The sequence below is a fragment of the Nothobranchius furzeri genome, chromosome 19 (genome assembly GCF_043380555.1).
Source record: "Nothobranchius furzeri strain GRZ-AD chromosome 19, NfurGRZ-RIMD1, whole genome shotgun sequence".
In the NCBI taxonomy this organism is placed as follows: Eukaryota; Metazoa; Chordata; class Actinopteri; order Cyprinodontiformes; family Nothobranchiidae; genus Nothobranchius; species Nothobranchius furzeri.
The window spans coordinates 23,116,524-23,140,413 of record NC_091759.1 but is presented as its reverse complement, the minus strand read 5'-3'; the positions used below and the strand labels follow the sequence as shown (position 1 = coordinate 23,140,413).

General features: G+C 47.5%; 1 protein-coding gene across 4 annotated transcripts in view; it reads right to left on the bottom strand.

The window, feature by feature from the left end:
* pvrl2l (PVR cell adhesion molecule related 2 like) overlaps positions 1-23,890 on the bottom strand; it is a 332,000-nt gene that overhangs the window by 173,447 nt on the left and 134,663 nt on the right. For all 4 annotated transcript variants that reach the window (XM_054745374.2, XM_054745377.2, XM_054745376.2 and 1 more), the window contains exons 2-3: positions 13,948-14,060; positions 4,788-5,031 (exon numbers count right to left, since the gene is read on the bottom strand). In XM_054745374.2, coding sequence (XP_054601349.1) covers positions 4,788-5,031; positions 13,948-14,060 — 357 coding nt within the window. The remainder of the gene's footprint in view (positions 1-4,787; positions 5,032-13,947; positions 14,061-23,890) is intronic.

Below are 23,890 nucleotides of genomic sequence, written 5' to 3'. Positions count from 1 at the left end.
GTGCAGCCCTATTAGTCACCTTTACCAGGTAGAACCGGTAAGGGTGTCGCACTCATGAGACCAGCGAAGCGGCTAGACGAAAGCAGCGGCGGCAGAAAAACGTGTTGAAATCCTCCGAAACATTTTCACGCTTGTTCTGAGCTCCAAGAGCTGCCAGGTGTGTTCTGGGCTCAGGTGCATGGGGGGCACCTTGGGCGGGCTGCAAGAGCACCTGCTCACCATCAGAACTACGGATTGGGATCGAAATACAAGCAAGGAAAGAAACAAAACACTTTTACATTTGAGTCTGGAAACATGTTTTATTTATTTATGTGAAAGGGGCGGGGCCTAAAACATATACTCGAGCCAGCCACTAGGGGGCGACTGCCAGTTTCTGTGTTACTGCAGTTAAAACAGACCAAAGCAAACAGCGTCTCATTAATGAGACATTTAGCTGCTCATAAAACCACTAATGGATAAAAGAACAACTTCACCTTGATGTTTGCCCGATAACGACGACATCAACCTCCACCGCGTCCCCATGACTCAGCCGTTACCGCGCCCCTGCCTCTGGGTCAGCCGGCGTGCTGCTTTTTAAATTAGGACTGATGTGTTAGCAAATTAGATTTCACCTCACCAACGGGCTGGTGTTAGGTCGGCTGGAGAAGGCGACGCCTGTCGCAGGACCTTAAGGTGACCTTTGGAGACGCAGCCTTGTTCAGCAGAATGGACAAACGGATCATCGCCTGGTTTTCCAACGAAATCTGATCAGAAAGTGATGGAAGCCTCAGGAGCTGACAAACCGAACGCTCCTCTGTCTGTAGACCTGGTGTTAGTCACTGCTGTGAAGGGCGGACATGCCGTTTATTTTATTCTCTACTTTACAGAATAAACCGAGAAACCCGATAGACGCTTTTGGATCCTGTTGGTTTTGAATTCCCGCCTCAGCAGCTGTCCAGGTGTGTCTGAGCGCTGTTACGGGAAACATCTGCTCGGCTCTCTGCACCTTGTCAGACGCATAGCCACACGTGAATATTCAGCACGCGGGTCTTTTCTGCAGCGATCACGCGTCTGTGGGATGTTTTGACAACTCATTACTGGCCGTTGGAAATCTTCACTTGGTTTAATTTCAGCCTGAGGTTAATTTAGATAACGAGAGAACGGTGAGCGTCTGAAAGGCAAAACGTTAATAAAATGTCTTTTTGTTGTTCAAAAACTGAAAAAGGAACATTATTTATCCGTTATTCCACCATCACGACGCCTAAACCCTTGAGAACAGAAGCCACAGTCGTCGTTTTGAGATGATTGATGCCATGTGAAACTTCTGTTCCTGTCTACTGACTGTTTCCCATAAAAGCGATCCTCAGTCTTTGTTCACCTCCCATCCAAAGACCAACTGAGCCAACAGTTTTATGGTTCTTTCAGGTTTGACCCGTTGGCGTCTGAAGCTCTCAGAATCTGGACCGGACGTGAGCCGGCGCTGTGCCAACAAACTCAGACTTTCCTCAGAAGAATGATTTTTAGAGCTCATTTAGAGAGTTTCTGTGATCGGTCATGCTGACCCAGACCGGTTCTGGAAGAATCGCCGCTATCAACGCTACAACAGCTACCATCTGAAGAGGTTTACAGGGTTCTTAAGCTTTAGTTCTGGAATTATTTGCCAACATAATCTGCGGTTCTGGTGAATCCTAAAGAAGATTTTCAGATTTTTGCTGATGATGGATAAAGACTAAAGGCTATTTTAGTTCACTTTGGTTTTAGCTTGACTTGTACTAGCTGTTAGCCCGTCAATCGAGTCTGATCAAAGCGTTTTCTTGTAACTGAAGTTGTTCTGAGTGCCTCCCACAGTTAAGATGCTGATTCCAAGTTATCCTTCCACACAAACCATCCGTTAAACCAACTTTAATCCGCTGTTGGTTGTTTACGTTTCACTTGAGCCGTATCTCTCCGTGGTGAGCTGCACCACAGCTCCCGAAGTGCATCCAAGCAGACCAGAGCGCTCTTATCACGCCACACTTGGTAAGATTATCTGATAAGATCATCTATGGAGCCACTCATTGGGTTCACCATTAAGATGGTCAGAAGGGGAGGATTGGGTCAGAAATCGGCTATGTGAACTGGGCCTAGCCGATCTAGACCAGGCCTAACGATGACCGAGCTGTCCCTGCCTCTAGGGCCTCCACACACATACGGCACACTCACGGAGAACCCGTAGCTCTGAAGCCGGATGGTTTCTTTATGCTTCTGCAGCATCTACTGTACACACACCTTTAATCACGCTGACTGCTACGGTTACATAAAATGATGAAAAAACAGAAACACCGGCCGGCTGAAGCGCCTTCATCATGGAGCTTAAAACCTCTAATTCACATTTTCACCCAGATAACCGTCATCAAACTACTGGATTATTCTCCATCCACCTTTCCAGAAACAGAGACCTGTTCCTCTGTGCGAGGTCAGACCCACCTCTGATCTGTTGACCTTTGCCCCCTCCTCTGTGCGCTGCAGCCCTCTAACCCCCTCTCTTCATATTTAAAGCAGCCATGATGATGCTGACGAACACATTAAACACTCGCCTGAAGTCCTGTTTCATAGCTGGCTTCACTAAATCCAATAAGCTGCCACGGATCTGGCTTCCATTTATTTAGTCTGGTCTGGGTTTGAGACGATCCATCACCGCCAAGCGAGAGCTACTGGAGCCACGCCCCAATAAGGGCCAATCAGACGAGCCGCTGCGGCGCCGAGGCCCAGAGGAGGATTGTGTATTCACACCTAACCCAGCTGGGTTACGATTGAGGTGTCGGTGCTTTTAGATCCAATAAGCTGTAACATGATTGGCTGTTGTGGATTCAGTAAGCTCTAATGTGATTGGCTCATATGGATTCTGCAGTGAAGAAGATAAAATAGGACTTAGAGGGACTTTAAATGCATCACCGGGGACCGGCTTCGGTTTCAGCGGGCTTGGCGCTGACTCGGTTCCACACAAAAGGGGGAGCCGCGTTCCTGCAGGTATTTCCCAGTATACCTGCGCTCGGAGCCAGGAGCTGCAGCAGCTGGGAGGCTTTGCTCGCTTCCTTCTGTAAAGCAGCCAGAATCCACGCCATGCTGCTCTGCACCTCCTGTTCGCTCCGCTATCGGTGAGCGACGGGTCCAGACTGGGTTTTTAATGTTTACTCAAAAAACTGAAAGGAAAATGTTTCATTTCGCCCAACATGACGGAGAAAGTCAGATTTAGTGAATACATCTAGATTATTTTAGTTCTGCTGAAGCCAAATGGACACGTGTAGGAAGTTAAAATGAATCATTCAATTATGAGTGAGTGTCTGCGGCGCCGAAGCGAAGCGTCCACCATGTTTCAGGTTATTTTAACACTTACTAACCTGCTTTGGCTGCTATAAATGAGACTTTAATAGTGAAACACAAATCATCAGGAATCTGTGATGAATGGACATTTAGACTTACCAGACAGGAAGAAACACAAGTAATAAAGAATAAAACTGTCAAATGGAAGAAAAACAACAGAAAACAAGAGAGAACACATAAGGTCCGTCAACGGTTTAGGTATGTTTTAGTAAATTATTTAATAAGAAACGTTTATGGAAAAAAAAGATCTATTAAAGGAATTAAAGGATTTATTTTTCTTTGTTATTTATCTTTAGATGATTTTAAAATGTTTTTTTTTAACTTTGTTTATTTTATTTGTAAAATTTAATAAAAAAATTGTATTATTTTTATTCCTTCTGACTCAAACAGGCCAGGTTTTAATTAGGGCCTGGACTTTAATGCGCTAATTATGTTGAATTAATTAGAAAAAATGACGCGTTAAAAAAAATTCACGCATTTAATGACAGCTTGCATTTCGAACAGGGCGGAACCTTTGTCACTGCACAATTTCCTCGTAGACCGAATATCACTGACGCACACAACAATGCACAGTGCTAATGGCTACTAAAACGGAATAAAAACAGAAAGAAGTGTCCTTGCTTGGACTGATGCAGGATTTAGGAAACCCGTCCGCCTCTTTTCTTAACTTGGGAAAAAAATACTTCCAGACAACAACGAAGTCCGTGTTGCGGATATTTTTCAGAGATCGTCTCTGCTGCGGCTGCCCGGTGGCACCGGAAACTTTACAAAAGTTGCGGTAAGCTATATTTTTAACATTTACGTGACATCTGTATAGCGCTGAAAACACCAGACAGAATAATTCTGTGTCCTAACAGTAGTTTATGAAAGTAGCCAGACAAACGAGAGGCACCTGGCTGCCGCTGGGAGAACGCTCCGTGTTCTCACTACTCTGTAAACAATCACAAGCAACGTGTCTTAAAGTTGAAAACAGAAGTTTAAGTTAAAACATAAAGACTCTAAATATGTGATTAATTTAGATTAATTAATTACAAAGCCTCTAATTAAATTAGATTAAATTTTTTAATCGAGTTACGGCCCTAGTTTTAATGGTTAACCGGAACCTCAAAGGGTCAAAATTAAAGCTAAAACTTTCCAGTCGGAGACTTTAGAAATAAAAATTCAGGTCACGTCAACCCGTTCATCTAAATTATAAACGTTTTTATCTCCAGACAAAGTTTAGAGTCTCTGAAGCGGGAGACGTCCTGAATCTTGTTTTCATAAAACATCTGAGCCGGATAAATCCGGAGAAGAGGCCAACTCCTTGAAGTTCAGCCGGATTGGGAATATGTTTGAGATAAGCAGATGGCTGCTGAAGGTTCCAGAGCAGAGGAGCCACATTAAGAGTGTTTAGCATCATCAGAGACACACACTTTCTGCTGGAGGAACCGGGCTCAGGGACTCACCAAGCATGATGAGCGACGTGGTCCCTTGTTCGTTTCCAGACGGGTAGGTGGCGTACTCGCAGGTGTAGCGTCCAGCGTCCGACATCCGTAGGTTGTTGATCCTGATGGATGGGTTCTTCAGGTTGTTGTAGAGAAAAACCACTCGGTCCCTGAAGGACGGATTGGGAAAGCTGTGCCCATAAACTGGATGGTAGACAGCGATGTTGTCCCTCTGACCGTCCACAGGTTCCCAGATCCAGGAGACCTGCAGGGTCACAAGTCAGTCAGTCCTGCTCCTCAGAAGGACAGCTTTAATGATTAGTGAGTTTGTTACCAATAAAGTTCCTTTAGTAATGAACTTTTCATAATAAAACTAAAGAAACTCTGGGTTTTGTGCATTTGGAGCCATTTTCTTTGTAAGAAATTACATAAGGGATGCTCTTTACCTGCTTAAGAAGAAAATATAATTTCTATAGCGCCTCTCAAGATAAAAATCACGAGGTGCTTCACAAAAACAAAAAAATGTAAAAATATAAAAAAGAATTTAGAAAATGGTTCAAAATTTATTTTAAATGAGCCAAAAATAGACAATTGTGATTAGAAAATGTTAAGAAAGAGAGAGAGTGAACAGGAAAGAGGGAAATCAGTGGATCCTGAGGAAGGTGGAATAGGTGGGGAGAGCAGAATAAAGAGAGAGAGGTGAAGAAGGTCATACAAAAGCCAGCTTGAACAGGTGAGTCTTCAGCTGCTTTTTAAAGGAGACCACTGAGTCCACTGATCTCAGGCTCAGGGGGAGAGAGGTCCAGAGTCTGGGGGCCACAGCAGCAAATTATCTGTCACCTTTGACCTTTAGCCTGGTGCTGCACAACCAGTAGGCTTTGATCACTGGACCTCAGGGACCTGCTGGGGGTGTAGGGACTAAGAAGATCACCAATGTAAGATGGTGCTTGTCCATGTAAGGCCCTATAGACCAGAACCAGGATCTTGAAATGAACCCTGAAGTTGACTGGCAGCCAGTGAAGCTGGAGGAGAAGCGGGGTGATGTGGGTGTGTTTGGAGGACTTGGTCAGAAGCCGAGGACAGGCGTTCTGAACTACCTGTAGACGGTTCAGGGAGGTTCTGCTCAGACACGTGAAAAGAGAGTTACAGTAGTCTAAGTCTAAACTTGGAGACGACCACAGAAAAGGAGCGGTCAGAAAGATAAGAAGAGAACCACTCCAGAGCAGATCCTGATAGGCCTACCCAGTCTCTCAGCCTCTCCAGTAGCAGGTGATGGTCAATAGTGTCAAAGGCTGCAGTCAGGTCCAGCAGGACCAGAACAGAACAGTCCCCTGCATCACTGTGAGTCAGAAGGTCATTAGAGACTCTAAGAAGAGCTGTTTCAGTAGAATGAGCTCTACGAAAACCTGACTGGAAGCTATCATAGATGTTATGTTCATCAAGAGCAGCTGTGAGTTGTTTAGTCACAACCTTTTCCAAGATCTTGGAGATGAACGGAAGTTTAGAGATGGGTCTGAGGCTGCTATGGAGAGAGGTGTCAAGACTCGGTTTTTTAAGAAGCGGGTGGATTACAGCGTTCTTAAAGTAAGCAGGGACCTGACCAGAGACCAGAGAAGCATTAATTATAGAGAGCACGCTGGGACCGATGGACTGAAAAGCACTTTTAAACAAAGATGAGGGTAAGATGTGGAGGGGGCATGCAGAGGTCTTCATAGAGTTAACTAGTTTGGTTAACTCAGGCAAAGAAACAGGAGCAAAGCTATCTAGGATGATGGGCCTGGTTGGAGTCAGGAGAGGCAGAGATAAGGCTGAAGGAGAGATGCTAGATCTAACCTTATTGACTTTGTCCACAAAGAAAGACAGAAAGTTCTCGCAGTCTGTAACAGAGTGGATGGAGGCTGTAGGAGAGGCAGGAGAGACGATGCTGCTGATGGTGTTAAACAGCACCTTGAGGTTCCCTTTGCTCTGGGACACCAGGTTGGAGAAATAAGAAACCCTAGCATCTCTGACTGCAGAGTTAAAGGATGTCAGAAGATCCTTAAGGTGCAGCAGATGGACGTGGAGATGGGTTTTCTTCCACAAACGCTCAATTTTTCTGCATTGGCGCTTCAGGCTGCGAAGGCTGTCATTAAACCAGGGAGAAGGGTTCTCTGCAGGACCTGATCTGGCTCTGACAGGACAGATGTTGTCCAGAATGGAGAGGCAGTGCTCGTTAAACTGAGAAGTTAAGGAATCTGGGTCGTTATCAGAAGAACAGGGTGGATCAAAAGCAGCAGAAAAATTGCTAGCTGTGCTCTCATCAAGAAAACGAGAACTAACCATACGGCGAGCAGGAGGTGGGGACGCAGAAACTGACAAGGTAAAGAAAATGCAATGGTGATCTGAAATATAAACGTCCTCAGGACAAACACTGTCAGCATTTAGACTCAAGGTAAAAACAAGATCTAGAGTGTGTCCCCTGGTGTGTGTGGGGCCAGAAACATGCTGGGTAAAGCTGAAGGAGTCCATAAGGCTGGAGAAATTCATGGCAAAGTGATCAGAGGGATCATCAACGTGGATGTTAAAGTCACCAACAATCACCAGTCTGGACAGCTTCACAGTGGAGGACAGAAAGTCACTAAACTCCTGAAGGAAAGAACTGTTTGGACCAGGTGGACGATAGACCACAGCACAGTAGAACGGGTCCTTACGCCCGACTTTAATAAGCTGCAGTTCAAAGGAAGCAAGTGACCAGAGGTTGTAGAGCTACATGGAAGATGGTCTCTGAAAACAACAGCTAGGCCTCCACCACAACCAGAACCTCGGGGCTGGCTAAGAAAAGAATAACCACTCGGGCAGAGTTCAAAAAGAGCAGAATAATCAGATGTTTGCTGCCAAACTTCAGTCAGAAACAGAAAATCCTGGTTTTTAGAGAGAATTAGATAATTGAGCAGGAAGGTCTTATTGTTAACAGAGTGGGTATTTAATAGAGCCATCTGAGTGAGGTGGAGGAATCAGAAACTACAGAAACAACTGGAGTTAGTGGATGTAGGTTAGCAGGGTTAGGTCCTTGGTGTTTTTAAAAACTATTTATGGAGGGAACAGGAGAAACCACTGAGGAATGAGGATAAACAGACCTTAAAAACTTGGACGGAGAAACCGCGCTGCAACGCGGCCTGGCGGGAATGTGGAAGTGGCGCTCAAGTCGCCAAACAAAGGACAAGAAGCTAGAAGATCACGCCAATGTTTACTAGATAAACCACGCTTTAAGATAAGTCTTATTCTCACCTGAATTCCTGTTTGTTTACCTCTTTTCCTCCGACATTTTCCCGGGAGTGGATAAACACCACTGGGGGCGCGCTGGTTGGGATCGTCGTTTGGCTCCGGGCCAGTGCGCCACTCAGATAAACAAACAGGGAAGTACGTCCTCGGTGCATCTTGGGCGATTGTGAACGAATGGAAGGACAAAAGAGTCTGGCGATCATAGGAGATGGTAGCAGGGACACTACTGAAGAGGATCGCAGACAGGAGCAAGGTGGAAAAGAGGAGGTTAGTGGAGAAAAGTTTGAAAAAGTGGCCGGTGACTGCGGCTAAGCCAAGCACAGGCGCCATCTTGTTACCGACTGGAAGCAGATTACGGCTGTTAGCTGTAATGCTAGCTACTAGCATTTTCATTTTGCCGATCGACTTTGTTGTTGTTTCATCTGACCTGCGGCCGCATGTCTTGGACACTCGGGGGAAGAGAGGGGCAGAGCTGCCAACTGACCTCTACCTGGTGGTGAGTTGGCTTAGATGGTGGGGGAGGATGCCAGTCAGACCAGGCAGGCCCAAACGTATCGCGAGGGTCTGCTGAGAACGTCTGGCAGAGTCTCCTGTCAGAAGGAGCTTCAATTCCCACCTCCGTCAGAACTTCCTAAATGTTCCGGGGGAGGCGGGGGACATTGAGTCTGAATGGGCCCTGTTCCGTGCCTCCATTGTTGAGGCGGCCGACCAGAGCTGTGGTCGCATCGTCGGTGCCTGTCATGGTGGCAACCCCCGAACCCGCTGGTGGACACCGGCGGTTCAGTTGTCAAGCTGAAGAAAGAGTCCTATCAGGTCTTCTTGGCCTGTGGGACTCCAGAGGCAGTTGACGGGTATCAGCAGTCCAAGCGGAACGCGGCTCGGGTGGTCGCCAAGGCAAAAACCCGGGCATGAGAGGAGTTTGGTGAGACCATGGAGCGGGGGTGGGGGGTGGGGGCAGTGCGCTACCAACACCATCTATATTGGGGACGGTGTGCTGCTGACCTCTACTCAGGACATTGTGGATCGGTGGGCACAATACTTCGAAGACCTCCTCAATCCCACCAACACGTCTTCCAGTGAGGAAGCAGAGTCTGGGGACTTTGGATTGGCCTCTCAAATCTCTGGTGCTGGATGTTGTGGGGCTGTGTTGGCTGACGCGGCTCTGCAATATCGCGTGGACATCGGGGGCAGTCCCACTGGACTGGCAGACCGGGGTGGTGGTCCCCTTATTTAAAAAGGGGGACCGCAGGGTGTGTTCCAACTACAGGGGGGATCACACTCCTGAGCCTTCCAGGTAAGGTCTATTCAGGGGTTCTGGAGAGGAGGCTCCGTCGAATTGTTGAACCTCAGACTCAGGAGGAGCAATGTGGTTTTCGTCCTGGCCGTGAAACACTGGACCAGCTCTATACCCTTAGGGGGATCCTGGAGGGTGTGTGGGAATTTGCCCAACCAGTCGGCATTTGACCGCGTCCGTCGGGGGGCCCTGTGGGGGGCACTCCGGGAATATGGGGTACCAGGCCCTCTGATACGGGGTGTTAGGTCCCTGTATGAACGGTGTCAGAGCTTGGTCCGCATTGCCGGCAGTAAGTCGGGCTCGTTCCCAGTGAGAGTTGGACTTCGCCGAGGCTGCCCTTTGTCACCGATTCTGTTCATAACCTTTATGGACAGGATTTCTAGGTGCAGCCAAGGTGTGGAGGGCATCCGTTTTGGTGGTCTGAGGATCAGATCTCTGCTTTTTGCAGATGATGTGGTCCTGTTGGCTTCATCAGAACGTGATCTTCAGCTTTCGCTGGAGCGGTTCGCAGCCGAGTGTGAAGCAGCTGGGATGAGAATCAGCTCCTCTAAATCTGAAACCGTGGTCTTGATTCGGAAAAAGGTAGAATGCCTTCTCCGAGTCAGGGATGAGGTCCTGCCCCAAGTGGAGGAGTTTCTCGGGGTCTTGTTCACGAGTGAGGGAAAACTGGAGCGTGAGATCGATAGGCGGATTGGTGCTGCATCTGCAGTGATGCGGGCGTTTTACCGGTCTGTCCTGGTGAAGAGAGAGCTGAGTCAGAAGGCGAAGCTTTCGATTTACCGGTCGATCTACGACGTTCCTACCCTCAACTATGGTCATGAGCTTTGGGTAGTGACCGAAAGAACGAGATCGCAGATGCAAGTGGCCGAAATGAGTTTTCTCCGAGGAGTGGCTGGGCTCTTCCTTAGAGATAGGGTGAGAAGCTCGGTCATTCGGGAGGGGCTGGGAGTAGACCCGCTGCTCCTCCACATCGAGAGGAGCCAGTTGAGGTGGCTCGGGCATCTGGTCAGGATGCCTCCTGGATGCCTCCCTGGTGAGGTTTTCTGGGCACGTCCAACCAGGAGGAGACCTAAAGGTAGACCCAGGACACGGTTTGGGCCATTCCCATCTGTACCGGTTCGGCCCGGGCCGGGTAGCCCCAGTCGGCCCCAGCCTGGCCCGGTTGATTCCACACATCCTTGCCTTAAGCCCACATGGGCTGATTCTACCCACCAATCAGAGGCTTGCTCTAATGGAAGGTGTGAATTTGCTGTCAGCAGTGGGTGTGTTGGCCCTGGTCGGCCTGAAGCAGACCCCCTCGAGAAGAGGGCTGAGAATGAGCCTTGGTTGGCCCGGGAAAATACCAGGCCACCCAGATATGCAAACAACCTATGATACTCGGCCCGGGCCGACCCGGTACAGATGGGAATGGCCCATAAGTCTCTCACCTGGCCAGGGAACGCCTCGGGATTCCCCCGGAGGAGCTGGCCCAAGTGGCTGGGGAGAGGGAAGTCTGGGCCTCTCGCCTTAGGCTGCTGCCCCCGCGACCCGACTCCGGATAAGCAGATGAAAATGGATGGATTTTGCCGATCGTCAATAAAAAGCAGAAGGGTAGGAAAAGAAGTTTACTTTTTTTGCTGACATCATGGTGGCGCCTGGAAGTAAAAGTAAGAGAGTAATGTCTTGGAGGTGAAGCAAGGAGCTATACATCAGCATATGATAGTTTGAGGGAGCTAAAGGAGTGGACTGATGATGACCTGGCTTTGTTGCTACTGAACTTGTAAGTAATAATAATTTTGTCCAGCCGAGAGAATCTCTTTACTTGATTTATTTTAGTATTAGTTGGCTCCTGTTAGCTTGTTGTTAGCGCTAGCTACAGCAGGCTGCAGCAGGGTTGTAAAAAATATAAAATTTTTATTTCACAGTCATTTCCTTTAGAAAATCTTTATTTTAAAAGCCAGTTTTTAAATAGCGAATACGCAATAGTACACACATTTTTGGACATATATTTTTATTATTAATGTTTTTAATCAGTGATAATTTAACAGTGAATAAATCAGCTACGATGTCTCAAAAACTCATCTTTAAACCTCAATTTGTTGAGTTTCTGATCATACCCAGAACAAAGATGAGACATCTGAGTTTGTATTAAGCTTAAATCCATGAAGAGACCACAAGCATTCCCAGTAAACGAGCATAAATCTGCTCGCAGGCTGGATGAAGGACCCTTCAGAGATTTTCTTTGTCAGATTTCTGATTGTGACAAATATCTGCTGTGGCTTTATGAGGCTCTGCCTTCAGGGAGAACGCGCCGATGCTCCCCACATTGATTCTATTTTCCTCGGCCGTTTTCTAAGAGACAGCCCATATTGGCTAAAATGTTGGGAGCAGGAAGGAGCGGCGGCGCGCTTCATCAAGACGCACTTAGCAAACATCAAAACATGTGGCAGGGAGAGCGGCGCCGCACACGATGGGATGAACTCAGAACGCAGAATATCCAGGACAATAAATCCGCCTGTAGTTCCAGATGTTTGTTTGTGAAGAAATTACACACCAATTCCAACTGGGGGGGGGCTCAGCGCTTCGACCTAAAAACCTTCAGAAGATCTGATCTTTGTTTTGTTTGAGCACCTTCTTTAAAATGTCGATTTGGAGATAATAATCAGGTCCTTCTTTAACCCTTTGTGGACCCAACAATAATCCATGTCTGAGACTCGTTTGGGTTCAGGCTTCCTTCCTGAACTCTAAATCAGAACTCCAACAGGACTTTTTCTAGCGGTGAATCTCCTCAGCGGGAATCAGTGAATGATTTCCCCCACAGACAACAAAAGGCATCTGTGACAGCCCCGCCCTCTTTTGGAGTTCAGGTAGGTTTCCAGTAGAAGTTTGAACAGGTGGCAGGATGAAATGGCGTTTAGATATCTGTGATGGTTTAATCCAGATTATATTACTGAAGATGTTAATAACGTGTGATGTTTCCAGATGTCTGCAAATCAACAAACTCTTCGTATTATTCAATGTTTGTCTTCTTTCAGTGACTCGTGCTGTTATCAGACTTGTGGTTTTCCCACAATTCCTTTCAGAGTGAAACTCCAAACTGCTCCTGGCTCCAGTTGGATCTCTGGTGTTCCTGATTGGAATTGGAACTAAAGAGTTTTTAACAAATCCTAACCCAAACCCGAAAGCGCTGAAAGTTTAAAGAGGAGGAGACAAGACCCTTCAGTTACGTACATTAAGGAGCTCCGTGAACTTACAGACCGAGGTTCGAGGCTCACTTCCTGGCTTCTGTTTATCTGAATATTTAGATACAGTCAGAGAGCGAGAGACACGGGTGTTTGGTTACCATGGTGATCCTAATGAGCTACTGGTGGTTACCATGGTGATCCTAATGAGCTACTGGTGGTTACCATGGTGATCCTAATGAGCTACTGGTGGTTACCATGGTGATCCTAACGAGCTACTGGTGGCTACCATGGTGATCCTAACGAGCTACTGGTGGTTACCATGGTGATCCTAACGAGCGACTGGTGGCTACCATGGTGATCCTAACGAGCTACTGGTGGTTACCATGGTGATCCTAACGAGCTACTGGTGGTTACCATGGTGATCCTAACGAGCTACTGGTGGTTACCATGGTGATCCTAAGAGTGACTGGTGGCTACCATGGTGATCCTAACGAGCGATTGGTGGCTGCCATGGTGATCCTAACGAGCTACTGGTGGTTACCATGGTGATCCTAACGAGCTACTGGTGGTTACCATGGTGATCCTAACGAGCTACTGGTGGTTACCATGGTGATCCTAACGAGCTACTGGTGGTTACCATGGTGATCCTAACGAGCTACTGGTGGCTACCATGGTGATCCTAACGAGCGATTGGTGGCTGCCATGGTGATCCTAACGAGCGACTGGTGGCTGCCATGGTGATCCTAACGAGCGACTGGTGGTTACCATGGTGATCCTAAGGGCGACTGGTGGCTACCATGGTGATCCTAACGAGCTACTGGTGGTTACCATGGTGATCCTAAGGGCGACTGGTGGCTACCATGGTGATCCTAACGAGCTACTGGTGGCTACCATGGTGATCCTAACGAGCTACTGGTGGTTACCACGGTGAGCCAAACGAGCTACTGGTGGTTACCATGCTGGTCTTAACGAGCTACTGGTGGTTACCATGGTGATCCTAAGGAGCTACTGGTGGTTACCATGGTGATCCTAGCGAGCTACTGGTGGTCACCACGGTGAGCCTAATGAGCTACTGGTGGTTACCATGCTGGTCTTAACGAGCTACTGGTGGTTACCATGCTGGTCTTAACGAGCTACTGGTGGTTACCATGGTGATCATAACTGGTGGCGTTTCAGTCTTTAGTAATTCCAAAAGTCGTGTTGGGATTCGATGAATTATGATTTTGGATTTTCAGGAAGTAGCCAGAAATTCTCTCATTTATTCCAGATAAAATCTAAACTATTTCAATATTATATCAAGACTTTACTGATGTTGCCGTTAATAATCATAAATGCTGCTCCAGACAAAATATTTTATCATTACTGAAACCATCGGTCCGACCCACTAAAGTCAGAGTTTTCCATGGATTTATCTCAGAACTGCTACGGAACATGGATGCACCGAGGTCGTTATTTTTCTGACCTGAGTGAGTTTGGTGGAACTTCCTCCATCGATGAACTGGCAGCTGAGCTCCACCGACTCCGTGGGATACGCCTCCAGCTCCTCCTTCACCCGTACCTTCTGAGCTCCAGCGCCTGCAGGAAAACCAACAGGAAGTTCGGTTTGTGAGGCTAACTCAAACTTTATTGGACACCAGTGATTTTTCTTCTTGTTTGAAAAGTTCTGAAGTCATTAAAGAAACTGAATCATCAATCTGGCACCGAGCCTCGGGCAGCTTCTCAGCCGGCTCCTTTGGGTTCGGTCCGACTCATTAGAGCGGAGTTTGAGCGCGGGGAGCCGACGCTAGGAGGCGAGCCTTTAGGAGCGCCACGCACGCTCAGGTTATAAATCCTTTTGATGTTCCTAAAATTTGGAATCTGGATTTTCTGCCCTGAGAGGAAAAATCTGCGTTCAGGTCGACGCGGGTCGTCTCAGAACAAACTGTTCAAACCCGGAGATGAAAGCGAGAATCTGAAAGGCTGCTGACCAGCAGAGCCTCCGAAACACCAAACCAACAAATATTCCTCACACAAGTCCGCTGGAGACATGAAGCAGTTTAAAGTCGGTGGCATTTGGCAACGATAACACGATTTCCTAACGGTGGTAATCATCAACCAGAAGCTTCCAGAAAACAGAACTAATGATCCTGCTGTTTTATTCCACTCAGGCTGTTGGTGTTTAAGATTAATGACCTCATCATGCTCCAGATTATCAGAATGAGACAGAACCGAAACCAGAACCAGAGGGAGAAAACGAACTTGTAATCCAGTTTAATCCAGTCTTTGGCTCCATCAGAACATAAATGTGTCCTTAAACAAATCCTGTTTTCTGCTCAGATAGTTAATGATTAGTGTTTTCTACCTGCAGACGCTCGTTACCTTTAATTGCTCTGAGCCCCCCGTTGACCCTGGATTAGATCCTAACCCCCCCACCCCCCACCCGTTCAACGTGCCTCTGGGCCTGGAAAGATAAAATTCTTGCGGGGAGTCGGCCTCTCGCTCTCCCTGCAGGAGGAGGGGATAAGCAGGGGCTGGCGGCGGGCGAACCCCGGGTGGCTCCATGGAAAAAGCCTCTTAGTGTGTGAGGGATTGATTAGGACAATAAGTTACACGCCGCTGCACGGAGGTGAGCGGCTGCAGGGGATTAGGCTGCAAATCAGCTGTAAAACACACACCAACAAACAAAAGGTGTGTGTGTGTGTGTGTGTGTGTGTGTGTGTGTGTGCGCCTTTGTGTGCGTGTGTGCCTGTGTGTGTGTGTGTGTGTGTGTGTGTGCATGCACACCACTATAGAAGGATGAGTCTCCCCGTGAAGGCATATGCACGCCGAACGGTGTGTGTTCATCAGTCAGAACGTCTCGGTGACACTGAGACAGTCAGCGGTGCTCAGCTCAAACCCTGAAGGCGACGATTCGTTTCCGTCAGATTCGGACACTCAGAACCATAAAAACCAGTTTTCACATGACTAAAAAGCTGGTCTCAGTTTAAGTTTCCTCTTCTGTCCTTTTCCTTGTTTAAATAAGACAAATTAAACCCTCTGATGACAGGATACCGACAGACATTACCAGGAACCATGAACAACTGTTTACTCCAACAACAGGTCCAGGAGGGACGCCTACACCCTCCTCTCAGGGTCTCAGATCTACAGCTGGCTCACGTCAGACTGTGCACAGACGTGGCGTTCACCACGGCCCAAGATCTCAGTGAATTTAAGGACACACCAAAGGTCACAGGCATACATCTCTAAAAGCTGACAAATACCCAAGATGGCAACGATGAAAGGGAGCGTGAGCACCTCTTTAGTCTCTGAAGTCATCTCCAAAAAGGAGCGGTCCACATGTTCATGTATGTAGCCTCCATTGTTGCTAATGTTTCTGCTCTTGCATTGTACACTTGTCACTAGTCATCGCGTCACTCCCTGAGTGTTTTTTCATGGTCGATAGCAGACTGGTGTTGTAGATGTTCTACATCCCACCGTCACGCAGAAACACCATTCCCAAAACAGACGAGAGCATCCCATAGAGAGCATGCATGGAAGTAAAAGGTGACCCAGAGGACCACAAACCAGACGACCTCCTCTCCATGTCTACGTCTGGAAGTCCGGTCCAAATGACGGCACGAATAACGAGCTCGAGCCGAGAATACAGACGCAACTCCAGCTTTGCTTTAACTCGGATAGGTTAGTCTAAAACGAGGGAGAGACACAATTCTGGTCCAGTCCTCAGCTCCAGAACCCAGACGAGGTCCTCACGGTTCTTCTTTCCACCTCTGGATTAAACATCCCACCTGGATAGTCGGAACCACCATCTCGTAGACTAAAGGGTCTCAACGCTGGACCCGGGGGACCAGCATTCACATGTTTTTATTGTTTCCTTGCTCCAACACATTTCATTCACCTGATTAGCAACTCGCCAAGCTCTGCAGAAGCTGGTTAGTCTTCTGCTGATTACATCCAGGTGTTTCAGAGCAGAGAAACAACCAAAACATGCTGGGAAGGGACTTGACCCTGCAATAGACCGATTATTCATAGCAAACAAAAACGGCTTTAAAACAAAACTCTGAATTATAAAGAAAACGTGAAACATAAGCTGTGAAAAGGAGAGCAGAGGTGATTTTAGACGTGCAGAAAAAGTCAAGAAAAGTGTGAAAGAGGCTGGAAGGAAAAGAGCCGTGAGTCGGATAAATGCAGCAGAATCAAAAAGGACCACAGAGAGAGACTTATTAATGGAAAGAGGCTAAAGCAGGGGGAGCGCCCGCAGGCGCCGCAAACCCACATGCAGATGGGATCGGGGAATAAAGACGGAAAAGTTCGAAAATGTCAAAAAGGAGAGGAGGAAAAAGTTCACCGTTATGAGAATGTGAGGAGGGGAGCGAGCGCGGAGTCTCGTAACCATAAACGTTTTCCCTACTTAAACTCAAACGCTCCCGATGAACAGCTGAAAATAAGTCCGTCAGCTGCTGTGTTCAGAATGGCTCCAAACACCAATAAAAGACATTTCATTACCTTTAATGCTTTTTTTTCTGGTATCACTTTTTAAACTGAAGAAGCTCCTAAATGAGCCTCAGAGGAAGTTCTCCCTTCCCTGTAATTCCCGGGTTCTCCTGCATCCAAGGCTGCAGCTACTTCCTGGACGTTCTCCAAGCAGAAAGTTCTGAGCTTTGATCCGAACTCGAACTCGAAACACCCAGACAAACTAAATGTGGTCAGATGGGACCGAGATGAACTCATTTAGCTCTGATGAGCTCCAGAAGCCTGGCTAAACCGAGTCGGAGGCGCGGACGTTAATTCGGAGTCGTGGACTTGAAGGCACGGAGGTGAGAGTGTGATAATGAGGGGCTGCACAAGTGAAAAGGATGATCCCGTTCATGGCGCCACAACTCCCGGGAGCAGAAACTTGGCAGAGGAGGAACGTTTTCGTGTGATTACAAACGGAAGAATGCTGCATGAAGAAATCAGCCGAGTTTTAGCTAAACGTGTCGGAAAGGATCAAGTCTTTCACTAAAAAACAGGTTTTAATATCAACATTACTACGTTACAAAAGAAAGCCGATTAAAATCAAAAGGTTTCAGATTTCACTTGCACTGAACCGAAGGTACAGAGCTTCACACAGATGTGCTCCGTCGCGTCGCCTGACGGCTGCTGGCAGCCGCCCACACACAAGCTGACATAACTGACATCCTGACAGGAGGAAAAGCCCAAACAAAACCAAACAGCTGTGCTTGATCGCCTTCTATTAGTGTGTGATTGGGATGTTAATGTGGATGAGTGAGCAGCCCATCAGCATGTTCCTGGCGTGTTCGCGGCACGCCGTCTACACGGGGAGGCCCCGCGTAAACAGGCAAATGCCACCAGCCTCTAAATGTCAATTAGCTGTGATTCATCTGCGCGGGGGGTGGGAAGAGAGCGGGCCGCCCGTTTAACCGCCTCCCCTCTTCTCCATTACCCGCATCGGAGGCTCGGCAGCAGAGTAAGTGGGAGATTATGGGATGGTTGGGGCTGTAATGGAAAGGACTGGATAGATACGGTTTATCAGGGTGTTTTGACACCAGTTTCCACCAGAAGCAGGACGTGCATGTGTTTAACCCGCCTCCGGGATGAACGGCAGACGGACTCAAAGGTTAACGGGATTTCATTTGCCACCAGTAATCGTCTCAACTGGAGAACACTGGATTGTTCAAGTTCAGAAGAGGAAAACCGTGAGTCTATGAATGGATAGATCAAGAGGGCTCCGATTTCCAAATCAACATGTGGAAAAGTCACCGCTCCCCGGTTAGATTACGCACGGAGGGCATTAATCTCAGAGTTTGAGCTGATTACTGCCAGACCTGCAGAATGAAGAGAAAACTGCAAAAGAACCTGTCTGACACCATGGAGCAGGCTAAAGGAGCACAAAAAGCAACACGCCACGCTGCGAAGAAGCCACAACAACATCTAAAGCTTTGCAGGTCTCACATGGGTAAAGTTGGGGTCAGAGGTCATGATTTCAGTGGAACACCGACGACACGAAATAGGTTCAACCATCTCAAAAAGCAGCATTCTTAAGAGAACTGGGAACAACGTCTAAAGCCATGAAGGTCTAACTGTTGTGTGTTTTAGAGTGCATAAACGAACATTTTACAGTGTAAATGTACCCAAAGACCGCCAAAAGGCTCACTTCCGTCGGTAGTCCCCCTGCCTGAAGGCACGTGGGAAACGTTGGAGGCTTTAGAGGCAGAAAAGAGACTTCTGAGAAACTCTGGAGTCAAATCCATTATTCCGTCGGATCACTGCTGTAGATCATTAAGGAATACAGAGCTGACTTCGTTGTTTGCTTGGAAAAAGATCCAGATGGATTTATCTTTGTTCAAATAAAAAAATCTCCCTGCTGTTAGTCTTTGGTTTTAATGAACAAACAAAACAAGAAACTTTTGTCAAATGTGAAAAAATTACAATAAAACAAGAATTTACAAGATTCTCCGTCCAGCTTGTAATTCTGAAAGTTTTTTATGATCTTTTTGTGTAAAACGTCAGTTTTACTCTTAATATTAGCTACGACGCATCACACACACACACACACACCTCTAAGGCTGCATGAATCAGAGGAAGTGTTGGAGTGTCATCCACCTCGTGCCACAGCGCTGAAATAACGATAATTGGCGTCTTTGACGGCTCGTAATCATCACATCCTGCTCCGGCTTTTCAGGAACCGACCACTGCTCAACAATGAGGTGGAGGGAAGAGAGAGCTGGCAGCCAGACGTGTCAGGATTCTTCTGTTCATCATTTATTTGAGCCACAATGATGCTAATGCTAATGCTAATGCAGCTGGACTTAATTCCACGATTTTAACCGGTTTCATAAGAGGAGATGATTTTAAGTGTGAAACCAGGGATTCAGCTCCCACTTTCTCTATAAAACAGTTGCTATGTGAGTCTTTTCTGCTCTATTTCTTTTACTTTGAATAGAAATGTGTTCCTGTTGACATTCATCCTAAATCAGGAAGTACATTAATTTTAAAAATTCCCACGAAACTTTATAGGAACTCCGGCTACGAGGACGTGTATGCCCTAATAAGCCACAAGTTTTCTATTGTACCAAACTATTTTGTTAGAAACACACAAAATATTGCAGTTTACTTATAAATCTATAGTATTTAGTACATTTTTGACATACGTAGGACGCCATGTTTTCTCCACGCAATGCACTCTGGGGGCGATGACGTATATTGGTTGCTCTAGGAAGAAAACTATTGACGCTAGTGTTTGTTTACGCGATCACTGTATTAATAATGAAGTAAAATGCTGCATTGTGCTGCTTTTGAATGTAATTTCCAGTCAGAGGGCAACAAGGGGAGTGATGCGAGTTTACAGCTTTCCCACTGGCAAGAAGAGGAGAAAGCAGTGGGAAGATGCCTGTGGACGGACACAACTTCCCAAAGATCTGCGGCTGTGTCCCCAACATTTTCCTCCTGATGCGTTTGAGGCTTATAGTCGACCACGACGACTTAAAGAGCTCACCGGAGCGGCTGGGTTTAAGAGAAGGCAGAAACTAAATGCTTTAGCGACCATTTTCCCACGCAAGGAGCCTAAACGCCCTCGGAGAGACGAGAGACGCTGGACGCTCTCCTGAGCCGACAACCCGCTCCTGCAGCCGCCGCTTCCGTCATGTTCAGCGAACCATCGGACACGCCACTCGTCGCGGATGAAGCTGAACGTTCACCTCTCCCGCCAGTAAAACGAGCAGTGAGCGTAGCAACACAGTGTTGTCCACGTATATAAAATCTGCTAAGTCATTTCGCTGAATATCCTGATCATCTATGAAGCACACGACCGCTCTGGATGCTAAAATTCTCCTAAATCATTCATAATTGGATAAGTTTGATCACACGATAGTTTACCGTTAACTTCTGCTGATATAAATGTGAACACTCTTGGTTACCATGGAGACGCATTCGCCGCACACGCTTCATCCCGCCCTTCTTGCTCTTCCTGTTGATGCTCGTTTTCTGAAACATGGTCAGTGATGTCCTCATTAATGTTCCACTCTGGTTCACGTTGAAAAGGCTGAATAGATGACATCAGGGTTGCCCCCAGCGCTTTGCTTGGCCACCCGCCAGGCTAAGTGTCATGCCCCGCCCCCATCCCCGACCCTACCGTGTCCGCTGACACGAACGGCGCAACGAATCTACAGCCCTCTATCAGCTGATACTGGTGAAAAACAGCAGCGGAACGTGTGCAGTTTGAAAACAGCTGCTTTATGTAGCAGCTAGCTATGCTGCTACGCCAATGTTAGCTAGCAGGTAAGCGAAAACAAGCAGAATTTCCATAAAAGCGCCAACAGCTAACAAGTCTTTTATCATCTTTCATCCAATATTGAGGATGCAGTCCTCCTTTGATCTCCCATCACCTTCATCTAGTGATGAAACCAGACAGCCCAAAGTAGAACCACCGGGGACCGCAGAACCTTCCAGAACAACACGAATCAAAGAATATTAGAGTTTAACCGGGATAAGAAAAGATATGAGTCAGATGTCCATGTTATGTCAGGCGTGGACGTCCAACTTCGTCCTGAGGTCCTTAAGCTGCAGCTGGGAATCGACCGGCCCTCATGCTGGGAGGCTAATGCTAATGCGTTGCTAACTGTACCACTTAATAAAAGTGCATTTAAACGTAATTTTGAGACATTTTCATCCAACTTCAGGATATTTTCTAAATGCAGCTTTAATGAAAAATGAATTGCATGATTTTTAAATGATTTTTACCCATATTTTAGAAAATATTAAATATCTTAAAAAGCGGGAGTGAACAAGCACAAAGGAACATGACAACCAGGTGGGAGATTAATCTGGTTTTTCATGAGCACACCAGTAAAAATCTGTCATTCCACAAACACCAAGTCTGATAAAATGCTTCCCAAATACAAAAGAAACATTGGATTGTAGTTCTTTATGAGCATGCTGCTGGCAGCTCTAATTACTGGCATGTTTACTCTGTGGGTGGCTTTCTGTTACCATCATGTCAGCTGATTAACTCAGTTATGTAGACTTTCCTTTTATTAAATTGGAATGGAAGTGCTCTCTAATCCTCCGTGGGCTTTTTCATCCTCATCCTGCAGCGTGAAAAGTGCACGGTGGACAGGAAGCCTGCTGGTCGGAGGCTGAAAAATGTGCAGTTCACAAATGCACCCCCCTCCCCAACACACACACACCCACACACACCCTCGATAACAGCTGTGACGCAGTCCCAGTGAGTAACGGACAAATCAACTGTAATTGGTGTTTGACACTAAAAATTCATCGTGCTAAGCTGCAAAGAAAGAATAAAAAGCCTCAGCATCCATCTTTAAATGTGACAGAAGATCCATAATATTTTGCACAAAAGCCGTTATTATCGTCAAGAGCAGGAGAAGATGTGCAGTGGGGTAAAGTGGTGGAAAACACCAAGTATCAACGCCCACAAGTCTGTCATCTGATACAAAAACATGCAACTTTCACCTGTAGCTTAGAAATGGAGAGAAGGGTGTCTGGAGGAGGTCTATAGTGGGTCTGTAGGAGACCTGGAGGAGGTCTATAGTGGGTCTGTAGGAGACCAGGAGGATGTCTATAGTGGGTCTGTAGGAGACCAGGAGGAGGTCTATAGTGGGTCTGTAGGAGACCAGGAGGAGGTCTATAGTGGGTCTGTAGGAGACCTGGAGGAGGTCTATAGTGGGTCTGTAGGAGACCAGGAGGAGGTCTATAGTGGGTCTGTAGGAGACCTGGAGAAGGTTTATAGTGGGTCTGTAGGAGACCTGGAGGAGGTCTATAGTGGGTCTGTAGGAGACCTGGAGGAGGTCTATAGTGGGTCTGTAGGAGACCTGGAGGAGGTCTATAGTGGGTCTGTAGGAGACCAGGAGGAGGTCTATAGTGGGTCTGTGGGAGACCAGGAGAAAGTCTATAGTGGGTCTGTAGGAGACCAGGAGAAAGTCTATAGTGGGTCTGTAGGAGACCTGGAGGTGGTCTATAGTGGGTCTGTAGGAGACCTGGAGGAGGTCTATAGTGGGTCTGTAGGAGACCTGGAGGAGGTCTATAGTGGGTCTGTAGGAGACCAGGAGGAGGTCTATAGTGGGTCTGTGGGAGACCAGGAAAAAGTCTATAGTGGGTCTGTAGGAGACCAGGAGAAAGTCTATAGTGGGTCTGTAGGAGACCAGGAGGAGGTCTATAGTGGGCCTGTAGGAGACCTGGAGGAGGTCTATAGTGGGTCTGTAGGAGACCAGGAGGAGGTCTATAGTGGATCTGTAGGAGACCTGGAGGAGGTCTATAGTGGGTCTGTAGGAGACCAGGAGGAGGTCTATAGTGGGTCTGTGGGAGACCAGGAGAAAGTCTATAGTGGGTCTGTAGGAGACCAGAAGGAGGTCTATAGTGGGTCTGTGGGAGACAAGGAGGAGGTCTATAGTGGGTCTGTGGGAGACCAGGAGAAAGTCTATAGTGGGTCTGTAGGAGACCTGGAGAAGGTTTATAGTGGGTCTGTAGGAGACCTGGAGAAAGTCTATAGTGGGTCTGTAGGAGACTTGGAGGAGGTCTATAGTGGGCCTGTAGGAGACCAGGAGGAGGTCTATAGTGGGCCTGTAGGAGACAAGGAGGAGGTCTATAGTGGGTCTGTAGGAGACCTGGAGGAGGTCTATAGTGGATCTGTAGGAGACCTGGAGGAGGTCTATAGTGGGCCTGTAGGAGACCAGGAGGAGGTCTATAGTGGGTCTGTAGGAGACCAGGAGGAGGTCTATAGTGGGTCTGTAGGAGACCTGGAGGAGGTCTATAGTGGGTCTGTAGGAGACCTGGAGAAGGTCTATAGTGGGTCTGTAGGAGACCAGGAGGAGGTCTATAGTGGGTCTGTGGGAGACCAGGAGAAAGTCTATAGTGGGTCTGTAGGAGACCAGGAGAAAGTCTATAGTGGGTCTGTAGGAGACCAGGAGGAGGTCTATAGTGGGTCTGTGGGAGACCTGGAGAAAGTCTATAGTGGGTCTGTAGGAGACCTGGAGGAGGTCTATAGTGGGTCTGTGGGAGACCTGGAGGAGGTCTATAGTGGGTCTGTAGGAGACCAGGAGAAAGTCTATAGTGGGTCTGTGGGAGACCTGGAGGAGGTCTATAGTGGGTCTGTAGGAGACCTGGAGAAGGTCTATAGTGGGTCTGTGGGAGACCTGGAGGAGGTCTAAACAGTCTTTAGGAGACCAGGAGGAGGTATATGGAGGGTCTGGAGGAGGTCTATAGTGGGTCTGTAGAAGACATGGAGGAGGTCTAAACAGTCTGCGGGAGACCTGGAGAAGGTCTATAGTGGGTCTGTAGGAGACCTGGAGGAGGTCTAAACAGTCTTTAGGAGACCAGGAGGAGGTATATGGAGGGTCTGGAGAAGGTCTATAGTGGGTCTGTAGAAGACATGGAGGAGGTCTAAACAGTCTGCGGGAGACCTGGAGGAG